The sequence below is a fragment of the Microplitis mediator genome, chromosome 2 (genome assembly GCF_029852145.1).
Source record: "Microplitis mediator isolate UGA2020A chromosome 2, iyMicMedi2.1, whole genome shotgun sequence".
Taxonomy (NCBI): Eukaryota; Metazoa; Arthropoda; class Insecta; order Hymenoptera; family Braconidae; genus Microplitis; species Microplitis mediator.
In genome coordinates this window covers 21,681,984-21,706,658 of record NC_079970.1, presented here as the reverse complement: position 1 = coordinate 21,706,658, position 24,675 = coordinate 21,681,984, and the positions used below count along the sequence as shown (strand labels likewise).

General features: G+C 33.4%; 2 protein-coding genes and 1 long non-coding RNA gene across 3 annotated transcripts in view; 1 reads left to right on the top strand and 2 right to left on the bottom strand.

Moving 5' to 3' along the window:
- LOC130663985 (protein-L-histidine N-pros-methyltransferase) overlaps positions 1–14,182 on the bottom strand; it is a 33,484-nt gene extending 19,302 nt beyond the window's left edge. The window contains exons 1-2 of the mRNA XM_057463598.1: positions 13,632–14,182; positions 3,778–3,989 (exon numbers count right to left, since the gene is read on the bottom strand). Of these exons, the coding sequence (XP_057319581.1) occupies positions 3,778–3,989; positions 13,632–13,853 (434 nt within the window). The 5' untranslated portion in view covers positions 13,854–14,182. The remainder of the gene's footprint in view (positions 1–3,777; positions 3,990–13,631) is intronic.
- LOC130663986 (COMM domain-containing protein 10) overlaps positions 1–24,675 on the bottom strand; it is a 136,903-nt gene that overhangs the window by 37,609 nt on the left and 74,619 nt on the right. The window lies entirely within an intron of this gene.
- Positions 14,309–24,675, top strand: part of LOC130663991 (uncharacterized) — an 83,426-nt gene continuing 73,059 nt past the window's right edge. Inside the window, exons 1-2 of the long non-coding RNA XR_008989280.1 lie at positions 14,309–14,547; positions 15,180–15,354. This is a non-coding gene — a long non-coding RNA (uncharacterized LOC130663991). The remainder of the gene's footprint in view (positions 14,548–15,179; positions 15,355–24,675) is intronic.

The following is a 24,675-nucleotide window of genomic DNA, read 5'->3' as shown; positions in this document are numbered from 1 at the left end:
CTTTGCAAGTCTTCAAAAAAGGAGTCTTTAATTATTTATCAAATCTCGACAAATAGAATAATGTCTAATGAAGAGTAAATATATGATAAAATCTCAAATACTGTATACTCAGTCAAATATTGATTACCTAGTGACAGTGATAAGGATAAAAATAATAATCAATAATTAATGGTGTGAAATTTTTGATATTAAAGCAAAAATATTGGTCGTATAAAAAAATTTTTTTAACAAAAGTTGTAGGAAATTTAATTTTAGAAAAAAATGTCTCTTATAAATTTTTCGTAGGACTAATAAAAAAGCCGTAATTTCAAAATTAAGATTTTTGTAGCTATCAAAAATTTGAATCATTCATTATGAACCTTAATTTCGGAATTACGGTGAAAATATTGGTCGTTTAAAAAAATCATACGAGAGATTTATTTTAGAAAATTAAATTTCCCACAACTTTTGTTTGAAAACTTTTGTGATAAAACAAATATTTTGGCGGCAATATCAAACATTTGAATAATTAATTCAAAAATTAAGGCAAAAATCTTGTCCCAAATTATTACCGAATGAATATCGATGTAATTGTAAACAAAATTTATCTAAAATATTGTTGTTTTATATAGTTGTACTTGTACTTCACAATTATATGTTTCTTGTGTAATAAATGTACTTACTATGTAATGAAATTTGCCATTTGGCCTGTGCCTTGGCATTAATAAACGAAATTCTAAATTATAGAATTAAAAATTATGTTTTGTAATTAAATTTTTTTCTAAAAGACTTTTGATAAAAAAAAATAAAAGATATTTTCAAGTTCGCGATGTAAATTTTAATAGAAGTTGTAATTTTTCATGAGAGAAGATAATTAGTGGGGCGAATAATTTTTTTAGATAACGTATATGTTGGTAAAGATGAGTGGATTAAATAAGGTATCATCAGTATAAATCTGACGGTGACATTAAAATTGAATTTAAAGATCAAAAGATTCCGTAGTTGAAGAAATAAACCTCGGGGGTCCAAATACTTTACCTTAACCCTTACTCTCTACTCAGTTATCCTCGAGTCTCATCACATTATATAAAAGATGGAATAAAGAGACGAGACGAGAGAATAAGAGAAGACATCAGGGAGGTAACAGGTGGCGCGCGGAACTAAACACTTCTTTTTCCCCTCCTCTCCCTCAATCACTCTACTTATTTTTTAACATTTTTTACAGTCTTATACTCCAGAATAAACGCGTACACTGGGACTGCCAAGTTGAGACTCATCTTAGGACTCAGTCCTCAAAGCTACCGAGCAAAAACTTGCTACCGGGCACTTACTGCAAGATTTCACCGCCTGTTTCATCCTCGGACACTAAAACTCTTCGACTTGGGTTCTTTGTTCCCCGACAAAAATACTATTTTCGTTTCGTAGTTTCCGTCATAAATTCCACCGGAAAAATCCTCCTCAATACGCGCGGATAATTTTGAATATTCAAAAAAATTAGTGCACGTAATTAATATTTTTTTTTTAAATTAAAGATTTTATTAATTCAGTTTTTGTATTTCATTCTATTTAAACTAAATGGAATGGAGAATAAATGGGAACGAGCGAGCGAGCGAGCGAAATCAATTTTAATTGACTGAAAAAGTCGTGAGTGAGTGAATGAGGGAACGCGGCCCTCGAACGTCACCTGCTCGTCAATCCGTCGAAATTGCGCGTGAAGTTGCGATGATGAGACAAAAAAATGGCAATGATAAAATAAAAATAAAATAATCAGTAGCGCAGGAGATAAAAAATAAAAAACCTCAAGACAATGATGGGGAACAAAAGAGAAATGAGATTAAGGGATGAGCTGGACATAAAATAACTGGATGAAAACTACCAGAGGGACATGTACCAACCAACCAGCCAACAACGGATACACGGTGTGATCATCATTCTCATATACAACACCCTCAGCCCCGAGCCCTCCTCTCTTCTCATACTCTCGCGGCACTTTTGATGAAGGACATCGTGCCGCTAATTATGATTAATTTGCGGGACCAACACTCGGCCTCCTGTACGAGCCACTGAAAGATCACTGATCTCGGTCTACTGCTCCACGGAATGTAATTAATATTCTCAGCAGGACACTGCGTATTCGCTTCTTCAACATCATCAGCCAGCATTTATTTTAATCATCACAACACACCGTAACTCTACTTTTTATTCATAATTATAATTACAATTATAATTTAAATTTAAATTACATTTCATTTTCCGGAAATTTTTATCAGCATCAATCTATTTTGTGTTTCTATTATTTTTTTGTCCAGCTTTGACTTGAGGCATTTCAACCAGTAGCAAAAAACACCAGCTAGAATTTTCGAGTTAATCATTCTGAATTTTAATAAACGGTTCGTACTGCACAATCCGGGGTGCACACGAGATTTATTTTTTATTTTTCACATAAAGGTGGAGCGAAGGAAGCTGGCCATCAATAACCCGGCCCGCGGTAGTCCAGCAGGTCCTCAAGCTGAGAGTGGAGGTATTCTAGGTTGATTGCCGTGCACTAGAAGCATAACCTGCAGTGTGGCTACGCCAGCAGCTTGTCGAGGAGACGAGAAGGCGGAGATCGTATCTCCGCGGTTATTAATTAACCGTTCAGATGGTAAAACCTCTTTTCATCACCTACCAAACAGTTTAGCTTTTAGCTGCTAGACTCATCCCTGCAGATGCTATTTAACCTCACCTACTTTTCTGGTTTATTCGCGATACCTTATTTTTCCGTGTAAAAAAAATTTTATTCATAATGAATTTCGATCTAAATTTCATCACGAAACTCAGATTGTGACACAAATATGACCATCAGGAATTTGCCTCAACAACTTTAATCACGACAAAATTATGACTCAGTCAAATTTACCCAAGTGATCCCAAGTTCATTTAAAATACGTGACAAATTATTTTCCCAATACGATACTGATTTGCTAGACAGAATTTATTTAAAGTTTTTGAATTTAAAAATTTATGTACTTGAAAATCGGAACGTTTTTTGCGGAACAAAAATTTAAAAAAAATGAAAAGTTAAAAATCTACTGGATTTAGATTTCTGAAATATTTCATATGGGTCCTAGTATGTCAGCCGAAAATTGCAGGCCACCCCTACCCTCCAGAACTATGTTTTAAGTAGTAAAATTAGATAAATTTTTTAAATTTTTGTTGAGCAAAAAACGGTCCGATCTTCAGGTACATAAAGATTTGATTTAACGCTTAGTATAATCAAATCGACATTATGGACTCAAATAATTCCCTCAATACCAGTGTCCTGAGGTCCATATTCGTCCAGCTACATGGTAATGTTAACTAGTCAAATTATAATATAAATTTTACTAGCAGTTTTCTATTTTCTATTACCTATGTAAAGCCTATTAAAACTAAGCCTTTAAGTCTTCATGTGTTATAATTTTAGCATAATTATAATTAAAATCAACATGTAATGTAAACTCTTTACTATAAATTTATATCATTGCACCATAAAATGACCCTGTTATTGGCCAGTAGGCTGTTAGGTCTGTAATAAATAAATAAATAGATAAATTCAGGCAAGTTTTTCAGACAAAAGGTTTCATCCAATAGAAATTCCGTCAAGTTTTCATCGAAGTCATTAAGTTCAATTCAAATACGCACCAAATTAATGAATCAATGAGTCATATTTGTGTCACGATCTGAATTTCGTGATGAAATCAATCGCTGCCGTTATTTTTCCCGCAAATGATTTAAAAATTTTATACCCATATACAAATGACAAATTTTATGACTTACCCATTTATTGAAGTCCTAGATATGAACCAAGACAAGGCAGATGTTGCTAATGAGTGCCAAACTTGTAGGAAAAGCGAGTCCGATTTATCAGCAGATCGTGCCAAAAAATCTTGAGCGCTTTTATCTGGTTCATCTTTACGTTCTCCAATTCCTAATGGTATCCACAGTTTCAGAATATCTTCTCGTATTTTTGATTTGTCAACTCTGTACCACTGTAACATAAAAAACAATAAATAAAAATTAGTGTCTTCAATGGGGTTATTTATATAAGAATAACTTTATAAAAATAATAATTATTGTATTTTATTTTTATCATGGCCAGGACAAAATAATAAACGTAGTTGGAAAGATAATTACGGATACTTTAACGTCTCAACGGGGGACACTAGTCGCTTTTTCATTCTCATTCACGCGCATTTCTCAGTACTTTTTGCTCCCTGGTAATTCGTCAGCCTCCAAGTTAAGCCTCCACGGTTAACTTTTATAGCAAAAACTACAACAAAAATTATAATCAAATAAAAAATTATTATTAACTACAAATGACATTTTTAAGAACGCTTACAAATGCCTAGTATGTAATTAGACCATAATTACGTACAGACGATTCAATTGACTGACGCTAATTAAACTTTTTTCAATTAAAATGAAGACTTTTAAATAAAATTTAAAATAAAGGGAGAGTTCTCAGTAGTCGCACAGTGTGGACTGGATATATATAGATGTATATATAAATGAAATCAAGTTAGATCAATATATATCCAGTTGGACGTTGACGTTAATTGATTTCTCTAATTAAAGCAGCGACATTTGAGAGATATCAAATCGATATCCATCAAGCAATTGCATGGGTGAAATCCATTAGGTTTCTTGAGTCTAGACAGCCCTACAACTACAGCTCTGCCAGTGGTACTCTCCTACTGTCGTCATTAATTAAATTGTTTGATAATAAAATAGCATAAATATCAACGATTTAATTTGTACACTCGAGACATATTTCTAACCGCATGTATCTATATTATACATTTATGATTGATTTAATGGAGGTTGTGATACGGTAATGTGAGTGAAGGTCGAATGCTGACTTCAACAGATACAAAAACGACAATAATAAAATTAATAACATACAATACGTACAATATTAACGACATGTCTCGCATATCACGGTCTTGACTTTGCGATTGACAGTCCAGTCTGTACTCGCTCCCGACTTTGCTCACTGTTATTATTACTCCACTACTTTCTTGTGTTTAATGCTAATTTATTAGCAAACTAGCCCTATTTTTTACGACTATGATTTATCGGTAACGTTTTTCTTGCGTAATTATTAACGGTCAATAATGTCTAATGCTTATGACTGATGATTATTAATTTTATAGTTTACTTGAATCGTTTATTTGAGTGTCATTGATTATTTTAATGTCAAGTTTTTCCAGAAAAATTTTGTTTCCTTGACTTATGGGGTTTCTCAAATAAACGATTCATTGCCGATTTGAAAAAAAAAAGAAATTGTAATCTAATTGAACTAAAAAAACTGAGATGGTATATTTTTTGTGTAATTTTTCATGCAAGCGTACTTTGATTTAATAAATTTTTTAAACCAGAATTACAAATGGCTACTGGAGTAGCGTGCGGTCGCGCGTTGCCGGACAGCATTCCTCTTGGTGTCATTAGTGGTGACTTCTGTGGCGCTCAAAAGTATCCTCTCCGTTGTCCACCTTTTCTCTCCCGTGTTCTTTATATATTCTATATCTGTTGTATCATGTTGACAAAGACCAGCAGCAGTTTTTAAAGACGTATATGGTATTTAGCTCTGCCATACCCATTATAAATAAAAACCGCCAAGTTCAAGTGAAACCAATAATTACCGATAATTTTGAAATGTTTTCATATTCATTCACGATTCGAATTCATCCTCGAGTTCTTCGACCAAAATAGTCGGGAAAGGGGGAACGAATATTAGCAGTCCAGGGTAACTTTTAATTAGAGTAATAAAAAAAAAAATAAAATAACACTGCAGAGTGTACGGAAATATTTTTATAAATGTCCTGCTGGTGTGCATACGTTCTTAGAATTCCAGAAGCGTGTTGGATCGCAAGACAAACGCATTCTCTTCCTGTGCTATTAAGTCTGTTATTGCTCAGATGTCCTGCTCTTCTTTTCTTCTTTCTCTTTAACTTCTTCTTCTTCTTCTTCTTCTTCTACTTCTTCTTCATCTTTCTTTTCCAACTGACGCCATGTGTGAAACGCGAATGCGTGACTGCGGCGCGTCATCACGAATGTAATAATAAATACATATGTATGTACAAGTATATAAAAGTTTACCGTTTCAGTCTGTTATCACACTCGTCAACATTTGGTCGCGAGTTTTTCAGACTTAACTCCTGGCGATCTGCGTAAATGTTAAAATGACGCTCATGATTTTACGATTCTTGGCACATATCCGACAAGTAACTACCGTACTATAACCCTGTCATATATATATATATATCTATATGCCAATATATCGTGACGAGTTATTCGTGCGTGTTGATATCTTTTTCTCGCTTAAACCTACAGCCGATCTTATCAGCCAAGATCGAGTTATGATTACAAATGTTTTTTTTTCCTACAAACAATTATTTTTTTTCCGCGATTTTCAATATTTGTCACGCATGTTATGGTTTTATTATTTTTAGATCTCGTTGATAATTATGTAATAAAAGTAAGCATTTTTTAAATTCACTTTACTTAATTTTAAAAAATATTTCCATTGATTTAATTCAAGCGAAGCCTTCGAAATCCATAAATCGCAAGTTAATAAAAAAAATTTCCACTAAAAAAACTTGAGCGCTTTGACGGTAAAAGAAATTAGCATTTAAAGCGCTTAGAAAAATTTCCGTAAAATTTTCGGTATATTTAAGGGGAGCAAAAAATAATATATATCTATGCAATCAAGCATCAGATATTCGCCCAAGGGATCATCTTGGCTGGATGTCGAGGATTGAGAGCGAGAAGGCGATGGTGGCTGAATATATTTAGGGGGTGTGAGGTTGATTGGAAAAGCGACCGGTTTAACTAACCGTGAGCGCTTTTAACCCAAAGCGATCGACTAACGAACGCGTTCGTTCGCGTTGAGAATATCGGTCTTGATGCATCGCTGTCGGATGCGCCAAATACCTTTCTCACCTTCATACCCATCATAGCTCACCATACATCTTTACCACCATTTCTTTACTTATTCACTCCCCCCCCCCTCATCCTCGTCCCCAATCCCAGGCTCCATCACGTTCTTCACTTACTCAAGTCCACCCGGCGCATTTATTCCACCTTCTCGATAGATCCGTAGCGTTATTTTGCCAAAGTGTTTGCCACCTACCACCCGCTACTTTGGATCGTTATCAACCTCCACTCATCTATACACTGGCCCGAATCTAATGCTTTACTTGCTCCATGCCAGAGATGGAAAATCAATCATCCGTTAAACTCTTCGTTAAGATCTCTTCACGTCTCTCTTCAACTTCCCAAAGAAAATTTATATATAAGTATAACATCTATACATACACCGAAAAAACGAATTTCGTTCTGATAACAAAAGACGGGATAACGAAAGATTTTGTTATAATGACAAACATGATTAGCTTAAGGTAACAAATCAATTTGTTACAGTAAAAAATGAATTTGTGTCGTAATTAAGAAGTCGATTTGTTATGAGAGCACATGATGTTTATTATAGTAATTTTTAAGTTTATTAAAGCCAGCATTTGCTACTGTAAGTAATCTTCACTTATGATTACAAAAATTTTTGTTAATGTTACAAATTCATTCTGTTACTTTAACAAATCAGTTTTTTTTATTGGAACACGACAGTTTTGTTACAGTTACAAACCATTGCTTGGTCCAACGAAGAATTTGCTAGCATTACAAACACATTGTAATCCCAACGAATGCTACCTTATCAGTAGGGGAGGGTGGGGCAGAGCAGCCCCCCTCCAAAAAATGATAAAAAAATTTTTTAAAAAATTGTTTTCATCATTAAGAATGTATTTCTTTCTCTTGACAACTATTTTTGGTTTTATATTACTCGAAAAAATTTTTTAAGGTGTAATAAATCGTTCACTCTCGATTACCTTAATTATTAATTGTTATTTAATAAAAAAAAAAAAACAATTCTATAGTTTTATTTTATTTCAAAAATTTATCAACTAAAAAAAAAATTTTATTTTTATAAATTTTGAGTGACCAAATTTGCCTCTTACATAGAGAAACGGCCGAAAAATATGAAAAAATAATTTTATCGGAAGTTTCGGCTGGTCCATTTTACCCCAGGTGTTATGCGTAGGGCTAGAAATGTGGAATTGTAATAATTTTTTTTTAATTTGACGATAAAAATATGAAAAAATCACATTTTCAAAACTTTGGGCTTGTTCATTTTGCCCCAAATGTTATGCGTGGGGGTAAAAATGCGCAAACATATGGGATTTATAGTAATTAGTCGAAAAAAAAAAAATTTTTTTTTGATCAAAATTTCAGGGGGGCCGCTCTGCCCCACCCTCCCCTATATTAAGGCAGAATTTTGTTACCATAAGTTATCTTATCCTGTGGTCACAAAAATTTTTTTCCGTGTACATACATAAAAAAAATATATTTTCCAAATGAAGCATAAGCGCTGTCGGTTTTTAAATCTCCAACTGTAATGAAATTTAAAAATAACAAATCGACGATAAAAGGCCTTTAAGGAAACTAAGCCGAAACAATTGGGGGTAATGAGCGTAAAATAAAATATTTAATTGCGGCAATAAATTTATTGTTTTTTAACAACGCTTATTTATTTAATGTATACAAGTTTCCAAATAATAACACGGGTATACGAGCCAGTAATTTTCAAATAAAGGCACGAAAAAAGGTACTATGAACTGAAGTGTGATTATGATTGTAATGACATGGATAATTATACGTTACATTGTTTCTAAAAAAATATTGTTTGACGATCGTGGTCGCTCGACTACACATATAATGTGAAACAATTTTCTCTCCGGACGCTTTCCAACGGCTATCGCGTGATGGGAAACAATATAATGATAATGGTAAGACTATTGTTATTAATCGCAGGCGCGCAGAGACCTGTCGGTTTGTTGTATATATACATATATATACATAACATAGAACCCTGCCGAGGGTTTGGTAAATTATACCGTTATATTCGGGAATATAATGTTGCCCACAGATTGGCATAATGACTCAGGTGAATGACATGCCATCAATGCCGCGCTTTGTCCTCCACTTTTTAAGACACTTTGGCTTCGGTTCGATGTATGTATGTGTGTGTATTTTAATATAAATAAATGAGCAAGAGTGTGTTGGTGGTTTTATAGCTGTGTGGGGCAACAATTATACCGGGCAGAACCGCTAAAACCACCATTTGCATTTTTATCATTATAAGTAATCTCTCTATAGGACGTAATACACGAAAAGTCTGCGTTTAGTTATATATTCCGGGTAATAGAGGTAAGTGGGCAGCTTTTGAGAGCAGGCTTGCGTGATGTCTTTGCTGATGGCCTCTCAGAGTAGCTACCAAAGAAAAACCATTGGGTGAAAAACCGCACGACGAAATTTAAATTTTTTATTTAAAACCTAAACAAAAAATATAAAGTCTTATTGTTTTTGAACGCATTCTCATGGTTCTGGTTCTGCATAAACAAGACGAACGGTCGATTCTCGAGAGCCTCATCCATCAGTCACTCAATATTTCAAAATACTTTTATTTCCTACGGTTTCGTATTCCTCGGCTGTATTTTTATTTTACATCTAAGACCTTTTTCTTTTTATTCGGAATCTACGAATATTTTATTCTGATCCGCGTACCCGCGGATGCTGATCCCTGCCCATTTCTGGAGACCACTCGTCATTTTTGATAAAACAGAATAATTATTTAGGAAAATTAAACCGTTAGTTTTTTTACTCCCGCGTATTATAAACAAGAGAATTTAAAATAATTTTAAAATGATTTGGCTTAATAACACGGTCTTAGAATTTTTTGTTATTTTAAAGATTATAAATGTTACAAGCGAGTGCATAAAAAATAATAAGTGCATAAAATACAGGAAAATGTTAGGTTTTTTGTGTGGCGAATCTCCTCCTTACCTCCAACAACGGAGAACGCAGCCGAACAAGTATTGACGGTCAGTAATTATAAATAACTGAAAGAATAAACGTTCACGTGAGAAAATAGCATCCCGGGTTCGGAGGTCTCGGCTCAAAGTTAACGAACGAGAGAGTAAGAGACTGAGACAGAGACAGGGATAGGATAACCGATAATAAAGAACCAGACGGAGAAGCTCAATAACCAGAGGAACGCAGGCCACCGCGCGCGGGCGATGTTTTCAGGAATATCGAGGACGTAATTATCCGTAATTACCGAGCACACAGACTTGAATCTTGAGCAGAACTGAGAGTTAAGCCTGCAGTGTCGGTGGGGGGTATTGCCTGCAGTGGTTGGCCTTGCGTGGTAATTGTACTAATTATTATTGGCCCTCTCTCTCCCTCTCCACCCTACCCCACACCCCAACTTGTTCATTTCTCTCTCATATGTATCGCCGATAGGCACAATGGGTCTCAAGATGGAATTCCTTATATATACATATATACACTCTCGTGCCGGATTTTAGTGCTGCTCAACGCCACTCCAACTAAAATATTATTCTACTTGCTACTTAAAACTACACGCAATAAGTGCACGTGCTAATTGCCAGCCATTAGTCTGTTTTAAATTGTTATTTTTTAAAACTTATCTGATCGCCAATCATTTTTTACTTTATTTAATAAACTTTAAGTAAGCTGGCAATCTCCGTTCGCCTCAGACGGTTATAAAACAGAAAAATAATTAAGATTTAATAGGAAAAAAAATACCAGCCACAATCTTCAAACGAGTAACTAGTAATTACTTTTGTAATAAGTTCTAATGATTTTACTCGAAAATTTTTATTGTTAAATAATTTTTAGTGACGTAAATAATTCTGACAGTTAAAAATTTTAATATTTAACTAACGTCTGTATCCACTTTTTTAAAAACTTATTATGTTTTGGTTTAGTTTAATAAATAATTTATTTTCAAATTCAAATTTTTTGTTTTTACCGCGAAACAATAATATGAAAATAAATTCATTTGAAAAAATTGACTCAAACTTAAGCTGCACGGAAAAAAAAATTTCTACTTGCCCCAATTAATTTTTTTGCATTATAAATTGAAAACAAAATTTTTCTTAGGGCGGGAAAAAAATTCTTGCGCCAAGAAATCTTTTTTTTGTGCATCTGATGCCAGTTAAAAATAATTTAAGTTGTTAAATTATTGATTAACTTGTAAAAAAAATTTTCGTTCATAATGAATTTAGATCTGAATTTCATGACGAAACTCAGATCGTGACACAAATATGACTTTCATCATGAATTTACTCCAATTTTTCGTTTAGTAAATCAGTACCAATTATAAAATTAATTTATTACGTCTTTGAATTGGACTTGGGATGACTTCGATAGAAAATTGACTGAATTAAACCTTTTGTCAAATTTATCGATTCAGAAATTACCAATAAACTTCTTCTATCAAGTATAGATTTGATTTACGTAAATCAGTTTTGATTGTAAAATTAATTTAGTGAATGAACTTCGGATCACTTGGATTGAAATTTTACTGAGTCATAATTTTGACGTGATTTAAGTTCTTGATACAAATTCATGATGAAAGTCATATTTGTGTCACGATCTGAGTTTCGAGATGAAATTTTTATTTAAATTAATTATGAACAATAATTTTTTTACACGGGAAAGAATAAGTTTTGTTTTAAAAATATATGAATAGTTATTTGTACATACAATATATTATTATTTAATATTAATTATTAGAGATTAAAAATAAATTAATACGTCCCTGTAACATAATACAACCGTGACCTCAATAACAATAATAGTAATAATAATTATTATACAAGACGCGCAAAATGAAGCATATTATAACTCATGGAGTCAATTCACAATTGATTGTTCCAATTAATAATATCATCATCACAGACGCTTAGCTATACAAAGCGAGCGAGTAACTATAATCACCAAGTCATTTGACGATCATGCTCTCAAGTAATTGATATATCTATACATCTATATAGTAATATCGTCACAATGGAACATTGCCAATCTCGGTTCTTCATTTTATTTATTTTTTTTTTCTTTACTATCTCGGCTCTTCATTATCCCCCACCAGACTCTGACCAGGCCCTCTCATTTCAAAGTATTTTAATTTTATATACATACGTATATCTATATGTGTATATGAACAAATATATTGCCGCTTACAATTAAATACCGCGCCAATTAAATTCGCGCCAATAGTCATGGCGCCAACTTGAGCACGGCCTCATTTGAATCAATTTCTGTACTTAACAAATAACAAATTACACTCAATACTGTTAATAAATCAGTGTATTTTATTAACATACTAAATTTCGGGAGAAACGTCACCTTGTCTCTGACAATCAAAAAAAATAATTAAATTTTTTTACACTTGTAAAGTAAATTATTTTTTATTTAAACCAAATCGATGAGTGTGAATTTTGCAGACATCAGAAAAATTAAAAATTATAAATAAATAGAGTAAATAATTAAAAAAAAAATTTTTAAAATGCGCATTTACAAAATTTAAAAATTGATAAGTGCATTTTTTATAAATACTATTTTTTTAATTATTTATAATTTTAAATTTGCAATCTGATGTCTGCTACAATTACACTCACACCCAATCGTCATTTTTGAAGACAAATTTTTTTACCGCCATCGTGTCGGTGATTAATTTAAATCTAAGAACGATTTCGAAATTCGCCGATGACGGCTACTATTTTTTCTAGCATTAGCTAGAGTTTAAATAAATTTAATTGATCGGGATCTACTACAAAATTTACTCTCACGAAAAACTGATTGATTCTAAAGTTAGCCGACGTCTAATAATTTTTGGATTTTTTTTAAAACTATAAATTAAAAAAAAATTGCACCTATAGATTTTTTAATTTTCTACATGTGCATTTTTTTTTTGTAATCGATTTGTTGAAAAAAAAAATCAAAAACTTTTAATTGCTGATAACTTCAGGATCATGAAACTGAATCTATTTCAAATACATGATCCTGAAGTTAGCAGATATTTAAAAATTTTTGAATTTTCTTTTTTTAATGAATCAATTGCAAAAAAATAATATAAAAATATGCACATGTAGAAAATTTAAAAAACTACAGGTGCAATTTTTTCAAATATTTTTTTTTTAATGTTTTATCGTCTAAAAAAAATCCAAAAATTATTAGACGTCTGCTAACTTCAGTATCATTCAAATACACTGAAGTTAGCCGACGCCTAATAATTTTTAATTTTTTTTTTAAATGATATATTAAAAAAAAAAAAAATATTAAAAAAATTGCACTCGTAGTTTTTTTAATTTTCTACCCGTGCAGATTTTTAGATTGTTTTTTTTTTAATTAAATTGTTGAAAAAAAATTCCAAAAATTTTTAATTGTCTGCTAATTACAGAATCATTATTTTAACACTGACTTTTGACAGTACGCTTTCAGAAAATTTAAAATCAGCTTCTGAATACAAATTTGAATTTAAAAATCCGTGTAATTAAATAATAATTGTCAAAGTTAAATAAAATTCGCTCCTAACTTATAAAAAATAATTTTTTAAAATATTTCTGTCGGTAAGTTTACTTTCTTGATATTCCTGCGCGCATTTATTGCGCAATGTTCCTTTTTTAAAAAAATAATAATAACAGTACTGATAATAACAATAATAATATTACTGATGATGTTGACGTTGGTAATAAATAAAATATACATACCCTTGTTTTGTCATATGCGCGCAGTCGCTCATCGGCTTTTTGTTTTTCCCATAAAATGCGAGCAAGGTTTCCATGAGGTTGATAATTTTTAATGACACATCCAGTAGCACCAACACCACCTGGTACTGTCGAGAAACAGTCGTCAATATTGTTGCGACTTTGACAACTGCATCTAGGCCTGACTGTTGACACGGAAGACGACGGAGCTGGACACGAGGTCATTTTTTTTTTAACCACTGACTACTGACTAATTTATTTTTCAACTGATTAATTAATTAACATTCACGAGTGTAAATACAAACACTCAATACATACATTCTATACTCTACTGTCTACACTGGATTACATTAGACTGGAAACTTGTTTAATGCCACGTCAACATCGCACGTATTTACGTCACTACGTCAGAGTAGAGTACCGATAATTACTACAAGTTACCGCGGTCGTCTTCCGTATTGGGTTTTTCTAATTATTCACTTATGTTTTTTAATATAATGTTACGAAATATGTAAACACTCCAGCACGTGGCCATGTTGCCTCAGTGGCGCGCTCACGCGGACTGGAGCGGAAATATTTAAACTCAGGCAATCGATAATGTAGACAACTCGGAGCAGTTTGAATTTTTTTCAAGTTCGCGGGCTTCTGCACCAGCGCCACCACAGCGTCATTGGCGTCCCGGCTGCAGCAGGAACACATCCAGCTCACTCCCGATAATTATCGCGTTAATTACTCACTTTAATTGTCTCAAAAAATTATAATTAGCTCACTTTACGCGTAGTAATTAATTCAAATTCGAATTAAATAAAAAAAAGTACTCGAGTTTATTTATTTTAAAAGTTTGGAATTAAAATTTTTCACAACCTCCTGCCCTGTAATTAAAGCGTCTGGAAAAAAATGATGAGTAATTTTAGCAATGGTAATTATTTATTTGTTTTATTTTAGATAATAGATGACTGATTAATTTGATAACGTAATTATAATTAACAATTGTCGATTTAAAATTAAAGCTTGGGTTTTATTGCCGCGAGATTTAAAAATTTTATGTTAAACCAATTGCTTTACATTTAATTTCACGTACACACTAAATTATATTACATATATATATATGTGTATTTTTTTACAAGGAGGGTCTTAACAAGCGATCGTGTTAAAAGCATGTAATGAAAGTCATCGAATGTTTTAAAATCATGACAATGGTTGTTCTTACAGCCTCGGTCTCACTGTGTAATTAACAGTCCGGGCTCCGTGAAATTGATTGAGAGTGGCGTGTACTGTTTCAGGGTCTCAAAAACATTTGCTCTCAACATAATAAAACACACCCATAACACACTTTAACCCAGGGAACATAACAGCACAGCGCAACAATAAATACCCACCGAGCAATGCCTCCACCAATACCAATTTCCTCAACTTAAACTTGTAGCTCACGACTAATATACATTCGAGACATCGGTGATTAAACAAAAGTCACCGGGTTTGGCATGTGTGCTTTTATTTATCTCCAACCTTGATAAATAATATTATTCCTTATATACTTTATCCCAACAGATCCAGTCTCCACTACACTGCCATTATTCTTTGCTCTGCTCTGATCTCGCTCTACAGTCTCCACTGACTCCATGCAGTACCTCGTCCATTGGTGTGACGTGTTCGAGGTCGTTTGACGAGTGAATGACCAAAAAAAATTAATAAATACCCGGCGAGTACATACATTGTGCATTTTGTAAGTACTCTTCAATACTTGTTTTTAAGTATCTTTATCATCATTATCATCATAATTATTATTATCATTATTCTATGGCTCTGATACTCGATGAGCATCGCGTACACAAACTTTTATCCGTTTAAATATTTTATAAATTCAAATTACGTTAACAAGGTACTGAGATCCGTCGCTGTTAACACCTCGGTCTACACATAACACCAGCCTCGTTTATGAATATTTGACGGTCTATATTGATGGTTCTGCGACTCGAATCTTTTAAAATATATATACATATACATATATATTTTTTATATACCGCGTGGAGTATATAGTAACGGGAGGTTTTTTATATTTTATTTTAGCATTACCCGCGGGGCTGGAGTCTATACTATATAGGTTCTGATAATTCATTAATTTATGATAAGCTACCCCAGGGCGAGCATACGCCAAACACCCGCCCGCTTATAAATCATTTTCGGCCTTGACGTTAATTGCGCGGCACCCCTCGTTACCCGAAGAAATGAGATTTTTTTAATTGGCGAATTTTTCACTGTCGCTGACACCGCGACACCTCTCCTTTTTTAAACTTCACCCACGTCTTAGTATTAGTATTAGTATATTACTATATAATATATACCGATACCTATACCTATACTGTTGGGTTTCTCGGTCCTCTCGCTCAGCACCCGCATATTCGTCTTCTCGTCTCTCTTGGGGGGACGATCCGCGCCTACGAGACCCGGATCGCGAGTGTAAGAGCTTAGAACGCAGTTGATGAATAAAATTTCTCATCATGTCTCAGGGGAGTCATCGACTCTCTGCATATATCGATCCTACTATTTTATATACTGGAAATTCTAAATACCTTATCATAAAGTCTTGCATAAAATAAAGTCGACTGGGGTTGAGAGGGCAGTTGTTTAAAATAATTATTCAAATTAAATTTTTATATTACTTATAGGTGTTATATTTATTTATAATTAATAAATGATAGCGGAAAATTAGCATCGAGTTATTGATAAAATATATTTGAGTATTGCACTGTTAAAAATAATTTGAAAATTACAATACAAAAGGAATTGAATTTTCATAAGTAGATATTTGGAATGTATTTTCAATGAAAAAAGCTTTAAATTGAATATACGTAATTTAATAATCAAGCTGGTATTCAAAATTAAGAAAATAAATATGAATTGTAATAAACGTACTTAAAATTTATACTTGATTTTTAAATTTTCAAAGCAATAAGTATTGAAAATTCTAAAACTATATTGAATTTTAAAAATTCTATTTGAAATTTCATAATACTTATTTTAAAATTAAAAAAAAAGTATTTGAAAATCCAAAGTGTTAATTTTAAAATTCAAAAACGTGTATTTTAAATTCTATATGAAATTAGTAATGAAATTTCAAGCACAAATGTATGTGTTTATTGCGTTATATACAATCTTTGAAAATTCAAACAATTTTTTTACAGTGTGAAATATTTTAAAAACTCTGAATATTTTTTTAAACTCAGACTAATTTGGTTGTATTGTGTAAATTTTTCTCTTAATCTGCAGTGATTATTAAAGGGTGAAAAAGTCTTAAATATAAAAATTGGGATGCCTGCGGGCTTTAAAAAAAAAAATTCTATTTTTTGCCAAATATCAAATAGATTAGAAAAGATTTTAAGATTTACATTTATTTAGATGACTCTTGAATGAACTGTAAGCATATTAATTATGAAAATTGTAAATGCGAGTCCTGTAATTGCGTCCAGGCAAAAGAGTAGGAAAAGGAATAAAGAAAAAGCGGTCCAACTAAATAAAACCTGCCCGGGAGTCATCTTCTTGTAGTTTTCTTTCTTCTCGCCAAAAACTTTTCCACTTCAAAAGAAGCGTTTTCGTTATAAAAAAGAAAAAAAAATAAAACCGTCTGCGGAAACGAGTTCAAAGGTACAAAGGAGGCACTCTCTTAGTCATCTCTCCTACTTTTCTAGCGTTTGCTCCCTCCCTCCTCACTTTACTCCTCCTTCCTTCACATCGCTATTACATACATTATATTCCACACACTCGGCTCTACCCTCTGCCCTCCTCCCTCGCGAATATCATCAGAGCGAGTCGCTCAAGCGTGCACACTCCATCCTCGTATATCGTGCGACAAAATGTGTCCTATTTTGAATCCGATCCAACGCCCGATCCAACTCGACCCGGAGATTCGTCAAATTGTTCATTCGTATCGACGACTTTCGAGAGGATAAAATTTAAGGGCAGCTGAACGTGCTTTTTTCCTACCAGCTAAAACTTTTCTCACTTAAATTATTCTTATATTTTTTAGTCGCTCACATACTTATATACTCAGTGTTAAACTTTTTTCTGATTACAGAGAAAATTCACTGAATTTTATTTTCAAAAATTTACTTTTTGTCTTCACTGTAAAAAATTCGAAGTAAATTCGGAGTGATTGCGAATTTTAATTCACTCCAAATTCACTTCGTTACTCGGAGTTCCGGAGTAAAAAAAAATTACTCTGCATACGGAGTAAATAGAGAATTTGCTTTTCCAGCTGAGTGATTTCGGAGTGATCTGGATTTTATTTCAAACTGCATTCACTCCGATTCGGAGTTTTAATATTAAAATAAACTTCATTTAGAAGTTAATTTCACTTCAAAGCAGATTTTCAATCCGGATTTACTCCGCATTCTCGTCTCTAATTTTTTACAATGGACTCCAAAGACTATTTCACCCCAGAATTAGCCTCTTCTATTGTCTCTGCAGTAATTACCTGCCTCAAACTTTTAAAATATTATTTTTCAACGCGTGTTTACACGTCAGCTCGTGATATATTAGTGATGTCGTGCAGAGTTTTTGTATTAAAGAGTACACACTTGAATGAAAAACGCGTAAGATGAGTAGTGTAAGTAACGACAGTAAGAGTTTACTGCAGTCTAGTCTTACTTAATCCTCGCAGGACGTAAAAGTCCAGCCTTTACTTCAACTTTACAGCCCCTTTTTTATTTTTTATAAATATATTTCAATATATACATAATATATATGAATATATTGAGTCTCTTGTCATGATCCTCATCCAAGTGCGCGTACTTATCTTCTATATATTGGATCTTATACTCAACACTCTTCGCACTTTGTTCATCGCAAACTCGATTTATTATTGACTTGTTCGTCGATATTTTATACGTATGCATTTATTTGTTCTTATCGGTTTTAAAATATAATATCACGTGCTTGGATCGCTTGAATTGGTTGCCTTAAATTTAATAATTAATCAGTTTTTCATTCGGTAAAACGTCTTTGGTGACTGGATGATGTGTAATTTAATTATTTGAGTGACCTCCAATAAATTTAACGTAAATGATTAAGGTTAATTTCAATGCTGGTAATAATGGACCGAGAGTTGAGGGCCGGGACCTGAGACTCGAGAAATGAAGATTGAAGTAGTTTAATTTTATATTTTTATTATTAAATTTTTTTATTCATTCTTAAATTACTGCTAAGACTCGGTTGTACATTGATTATATCCCTGGTAGACTGATTGCGAGAGAGCGTCGTAATAATGTTAATTTGGTAAGTAGAAGTGGACATCAGCGAACAGCAGCACCAGCAGGCGGTCGAATAAGAAGCCCTGAGTAGGCCGAGAGTGAGTTAAAGTACCAACGCCACACGGTAGCTCGACAGCGCTAATGCCTCGTTTTTGTCCCTCACTACCTTTATTTTTAAACTTTTTTTCATTCTCCACGCAACGGCTCCTTCACTCTCTCCCTAGTTCACCACTGCCACTGGTTTATTTTTTTATATTTTTTTAATTTATTTTTATTTTGCTCTTCAACTCTCGTGGCTTCTCCTGATGCGTTGCATTCGACGCAGCGGCTTCGACGGCGCCGATGCTAGGGCGACATAATGACGATTGCTCGACCTCAAACCTCAAAGTCTAACTGAATCACGAATCAGACAAGAGACTTTGAGACCACGGAACTTTTGCTTTATTAAAAAAAAAAATGCTTTCTTTAATTTTATTATTAATGTCGAGGTTCGTTGACCCCGAAAATTATTCATTACTTTTTTTTTTTCATTACTGGAAATGGTGATAAAAAGTTGGCAAACCATTGGCCGGTTATTGATATTTTTTAAAAATAGTTTCATCTGAAAGAATTTCAAGTGACCAAAAGTCGGAGCGAAAATTTTAAATTTCAAATATTTAGTCCGGACGAAAAAGCATCCCCTGTAATTTTCAATAAAAAGCGTCGCACCAACGCTCGAAAACTGAGGATTTTACCGAACAAAGCGTCACATCTATACATATATATGTGTATATATACAATAAAAAATGTTTTTTAAAGGCTACTTATACATACAGCTCGTTTCGGGGTCGCGCGCATCAAGTTAGCCCTCGTTGAATTCCCGCGACAGGTAATCGATAATCGCCAATTGCCTGACTTGTTTCTTCTTTTCTTATTTCTTACTCATTCTCATCGTCCCCGCACACACCAAGTGGAACACATGTCCTCCGAGGTATCGTTACTAAAATAGAATTGAGAATTGAGAGGGTGGGCTGTGTATATATGAACCGAATGATTTGTGAAATCCCAGAAGTAGAAAAAAAATTCACACACACGCACACAATACATTTTGCAAACATATATATTAGCCGTGTATAATATAATACATCCACATAAATACTATTGATATATATGTATATATATCTGTATAAATATATGTACATACATATATATTTTATGCATGAAGCATTTACGCGGTTTTTCACGGGAAGAATTCCTAGTGGGATATGTTGACTCTGATTATTTCTTTATGTCGATCACGTATTTCACGAAAGGCAACGCATGACAAGAGTAACCCCTTGAAGCAACTTAGTTTTCTTTTACAACTTGAAATATACTGTATATATATATATATTTTTTTTTTTTTAAATTTGAAAATATATAGGGACAGGCGCAATTTGACATCCGGGTTTCTATTACGTGTACTCTCCAAATATCGCGCCGATCGCTAACAAACTTGTATTTGTTTCTTTTATTATCAATAACAAGTTCGGAAAAAACAAAATCTGAGTAAACAAAACCAAAAATAAATAAATAAATAACAAACACTTGGCATAATTGACTGTACAAAAAAAAAAGGTCGTTCAAAGTACGCCTTATATATTTGCCAAGTAAGTTATTGTACTTGTAAGTAGAGAATAAATGAACTAAAGAAGGTATAAATTTATGTCAAGATCGGCAACCGGAGGTATCAATCGAGGCGATAAGATTTTTTATTAAAAATATTCCTCCACCCCTGGACTCGCGACACTGCTGCTGCTGATGATCTGAGTGATGTCAGCGGACTTGTGTCCATAAAGACGACGATAAGAGGTTACGGTTAAAGGAAGTAAGATGGGCTTGAGAATCGAGAAGAACTGACAAGTTTTAGTTGAAGAAGATCTTTAATCTTGGCATGACGAGGCGCATACCTTCCTCAATATGGCGCATACCTCAGTAAGAATAATAAAAAGATAAGAAAGAACAAGACGTGTGCTTTAAGAAATACCTGCCGAAGAATATTTTTATGCTGGATCAAATAATGATCGCAAAATGGGAATTGCCTTGGCGTTAAGAGCCGGCCATCAGGATAAAACAAAGAGATATTATTTAAATATATTTGCTGCGATGAAACGAATAACACGGGGTGGGTGGAGGAAGGAGGAGGGGGTGAATATATATAAAAGACAAAAGAATAAGTGGAGTTGATGATTGTAAAAATATATATTGCTATACATAATGCAGAAATATAATGGAAAATGTGCTGAGAAAATATGCGCGGCCGATGGGATACATATAGGCTGGTATATTGGTATTGATATGATAGAATGGATATCGAGTAGGTGAGTAGCTTTGTTGGAATTGCTGGTGCTGCTACTGCTGGTCCAGGTTCTTCTTCTGCTGGATACGTGAGATAATAAGGCGTGCTGGTACTCGCGGGGAATGCCGATGGTGGAGAGTATAAACCGCACGCGGTGGAATTATTCAAATTGAATTCACCATGAATTATCATTGGCTGTGACCGGTATTTCTGGGTACTACTTCTTAGAGCGCGGCCATTCCGAATGTCCAGGGAGGGTACTGCCGATCTTGAATAATCGAAATGTGTAACAGGCATCTCTTAGTTTTTTTTATCTCATGCTATTTTATATATAGGGGAGGGCAGAGTGGGCCCCTTAAGGAATATAATTATAGTTTCATTAATTTTTTTAACACATTTACTTTTTTTTAGACCCTTGATACTTATTTTCACTTCATTATGCTGCGTCCATTAAAATTGAAAAATCGAAAATTAGGGGCAAAGTGGGCCCTCCTAAAAAATTTTGGATCTGATATTTTTTATGGTTTATTTTATTTTAACAATTAATTATGAAAGAAAGGGTAAAGGAAAAAACAAATCAAAACAATGGGTGGATGATACGGCTTGTATTTTTTGTGGCAAATTATACTCAGAATCTTTAGAGCCATGGATTCAATGTAGCCAATGTAAAAATTGGGCCCATGATTCATGTGTCGGTGTTCACAACAAAGTTGTGCAAAGTTACACGTGTGATACTGCCAAATAACCATAAAATAATTATATTTTAATAACATCCCGGGTCAAAAATAAAACTTGATTCAGGCTCGCTTCTCCTTATTTTCTTTTGAAGTTATCGATTTGCCGACGATTTTTTGATAAGATCTCGACTTTTTCGACTTAAATTTAATTTTTTTCAACTTTTTGAACTTTTTTCATCTTAGTTTCAACTTATTCGTCTTTACTTCTAGCACAATAGTCATTCATCTTACTTTTGACTTGCTAATCCAAGTCGAAAAAAAGTCATTTATTCGCCTCACTTTTGCCTTAATATATAAAAATTATTTCACCTTAGTTCTGACTTTTTGGACTTATAATTTAAGTCGAATAAGTCTACATCAAGTCAGTGTCGACTTGATTTAGACTTTTTCGCCTTAAATCGTGACTAAGTAAGCCAGTTAAGTCTAAAACAAGGCGAAAACTTAATATATTTCATACCTCTGTAAAAAAAGTCGAGTTTGTCTTGTGAAAAACGGCTTCAAATTTCGACTTAGTAAACCAAGTCTAAATCAAGTTTTATTTTTGACCCGGGATAAAAAAATCATTTTAATAGTCTGCTGTGATATAACTTTTCAATGTAATTTTATTCTCTTTAACTTTCGTAATAAATTATATTTAATGAACAGTTTTGATGGTCTATTTTAGCCCTCATTATATAAGAAATTTTGATAAGCTTATTATCCGTCCGAATTAATTGACGTATAGAAAATTTTGAGGGGCCCACTCTGCCCCATCTTCCCCTACATTTTTGCATAAAAAAATTAATAAAATTAATGAATCATTCTACTGAAGTCAACAAAAAATCTGGCATTGTGTTGAAAATGCGAAACTCAACCATAGCTTAAACAAAATTATTTTGCTGTTACTTCCCACTCTTTGTTAACAGAAAATCTCCTTAGCAATTTACCGTATAGTTTAAATTCAACAATTTATCGTTGGATAAAAACAAACACTTAATTTAAATAACTGAAGAAATTTAATGTTTTTATCGATTAAACTTTGAGAATAATATAATATTGCACGTCGTGGCCTTTAACTTTACACATAACATCTATGAACTTTTGAAGATGCTGGAAAGTGCTCAGACTCTCATGAAATTTTAAGTTACGTTGAGAGAAGTCGAAATGCGAGATTTATACATTACGCATACATCATATGTGGATGTGTATATATACATATATATGTGTGTATATGTATAGATATAGATATATCATAGCAAGGACTAGGCTCGTTGTCGATCGTGAAAGGTAACGGTGGCGGTTGCATGCCTGGGGGATGAAGGAAGTAAAGTGCTTCGCGGGAGGTATGAGAAAAAAACCAGGTGTTTATATATATATGTATATATATTCAGTTGATTTCTGCTCAACTGGGGTTTGCGTATCACAGGTGCGTCCTCCTGTGACTCTCGATGATTCGCGCGTGCGCACGATTACTAATGCTAAGTGAATGGCTGACGTTAAAACTTCAAACTTTTGTCTTTACCTTAACATACATCCAAACCAATATATATAGCAGTTGTGTAAATTTTTTCATACTCTAAAATTAAACCCTACAACTTTTTAACCCAAATAATTTTCGAAGCTCTTTAGGAATTTATAAATTTTTATTATTTTTATAAACTAAATTACCACAAATATTTACAAGTTTGTATGTATATATATATACATATATAAATGTTATGTATACTGTTGACTTAAATAGTTAACTTGGTTACGACCCGCGAGCCGAAGGTCACGAGCAGGCGTAATTTATCGCAATACCCTGGCGTTCATTTTAAAAACGGTCTGGCGTTAACGAGAGCTCGGCACTCTGTCGATTGCCACTACGATGTTAGTAACCGGAGGTACGAAAAAAATAAAACTGCCCGTAATACATAGTACAGAGAGAAAAGACTCCACATAACACAGTGTGTCGATTTTTTCTGTTCAAAAATAAAAAAAAAACATTATTATTATTTATTTTATAATTTTTATTCAGCCAGATGGTAACTCGCGGATGCGAAGGCTCTACACATTCATCGAGGCGTTTGGACCGCAGACCACACCGAGCCACGCACGATAATAACCCTGTAGCTTTAGCAACGCGAGACGCGAGTTGAGGGTGAATACGGTTTTACTGTACGGTCACTACTACGGTTATAAGTATCGTAAGTTACTCGGACTGGGAGTTTTTACGGTTCATAATTCAGTCGAGTGTATTTCAAACTGCTGCCAATGTTGCTTCGAGTTTTCGTGCTCGTCGTTTCTATATATATACATACATATATATATATATATAATACTTGTAGGTCCTCATAATTCGCTTCTCATTCCTCATTTCAGTCCCTCACCCGCGCCTTCTTCATTCTCTTAACTATCTGCATCCTTATATACGTCCGCACGTCCAACATTTGCCATTATACTTATACAAGATGAGTACATATATATATATATATATATATATATACCACCAAGATATATAACTTGAACCTCATCACCGTGATTTAACATACAGCTTTCGTTAAAGTGAGAAAACTTTGATTACTCGACAATTTCATCATTCTCATTTCTCGAGTATCCTCTCCCTCTCGGCCATCACTCCTTCTATTCATCTTCTCACCTTTTCGCATAACATTATTCGTTAAAAAAAATAATAAAGAACCTTATACAATTGTAAACTCATCCATGAAATAAATTGCTTGTCTACAAACTGAGCAAACACTAAAAAATTTAAAACAAATAGGAAT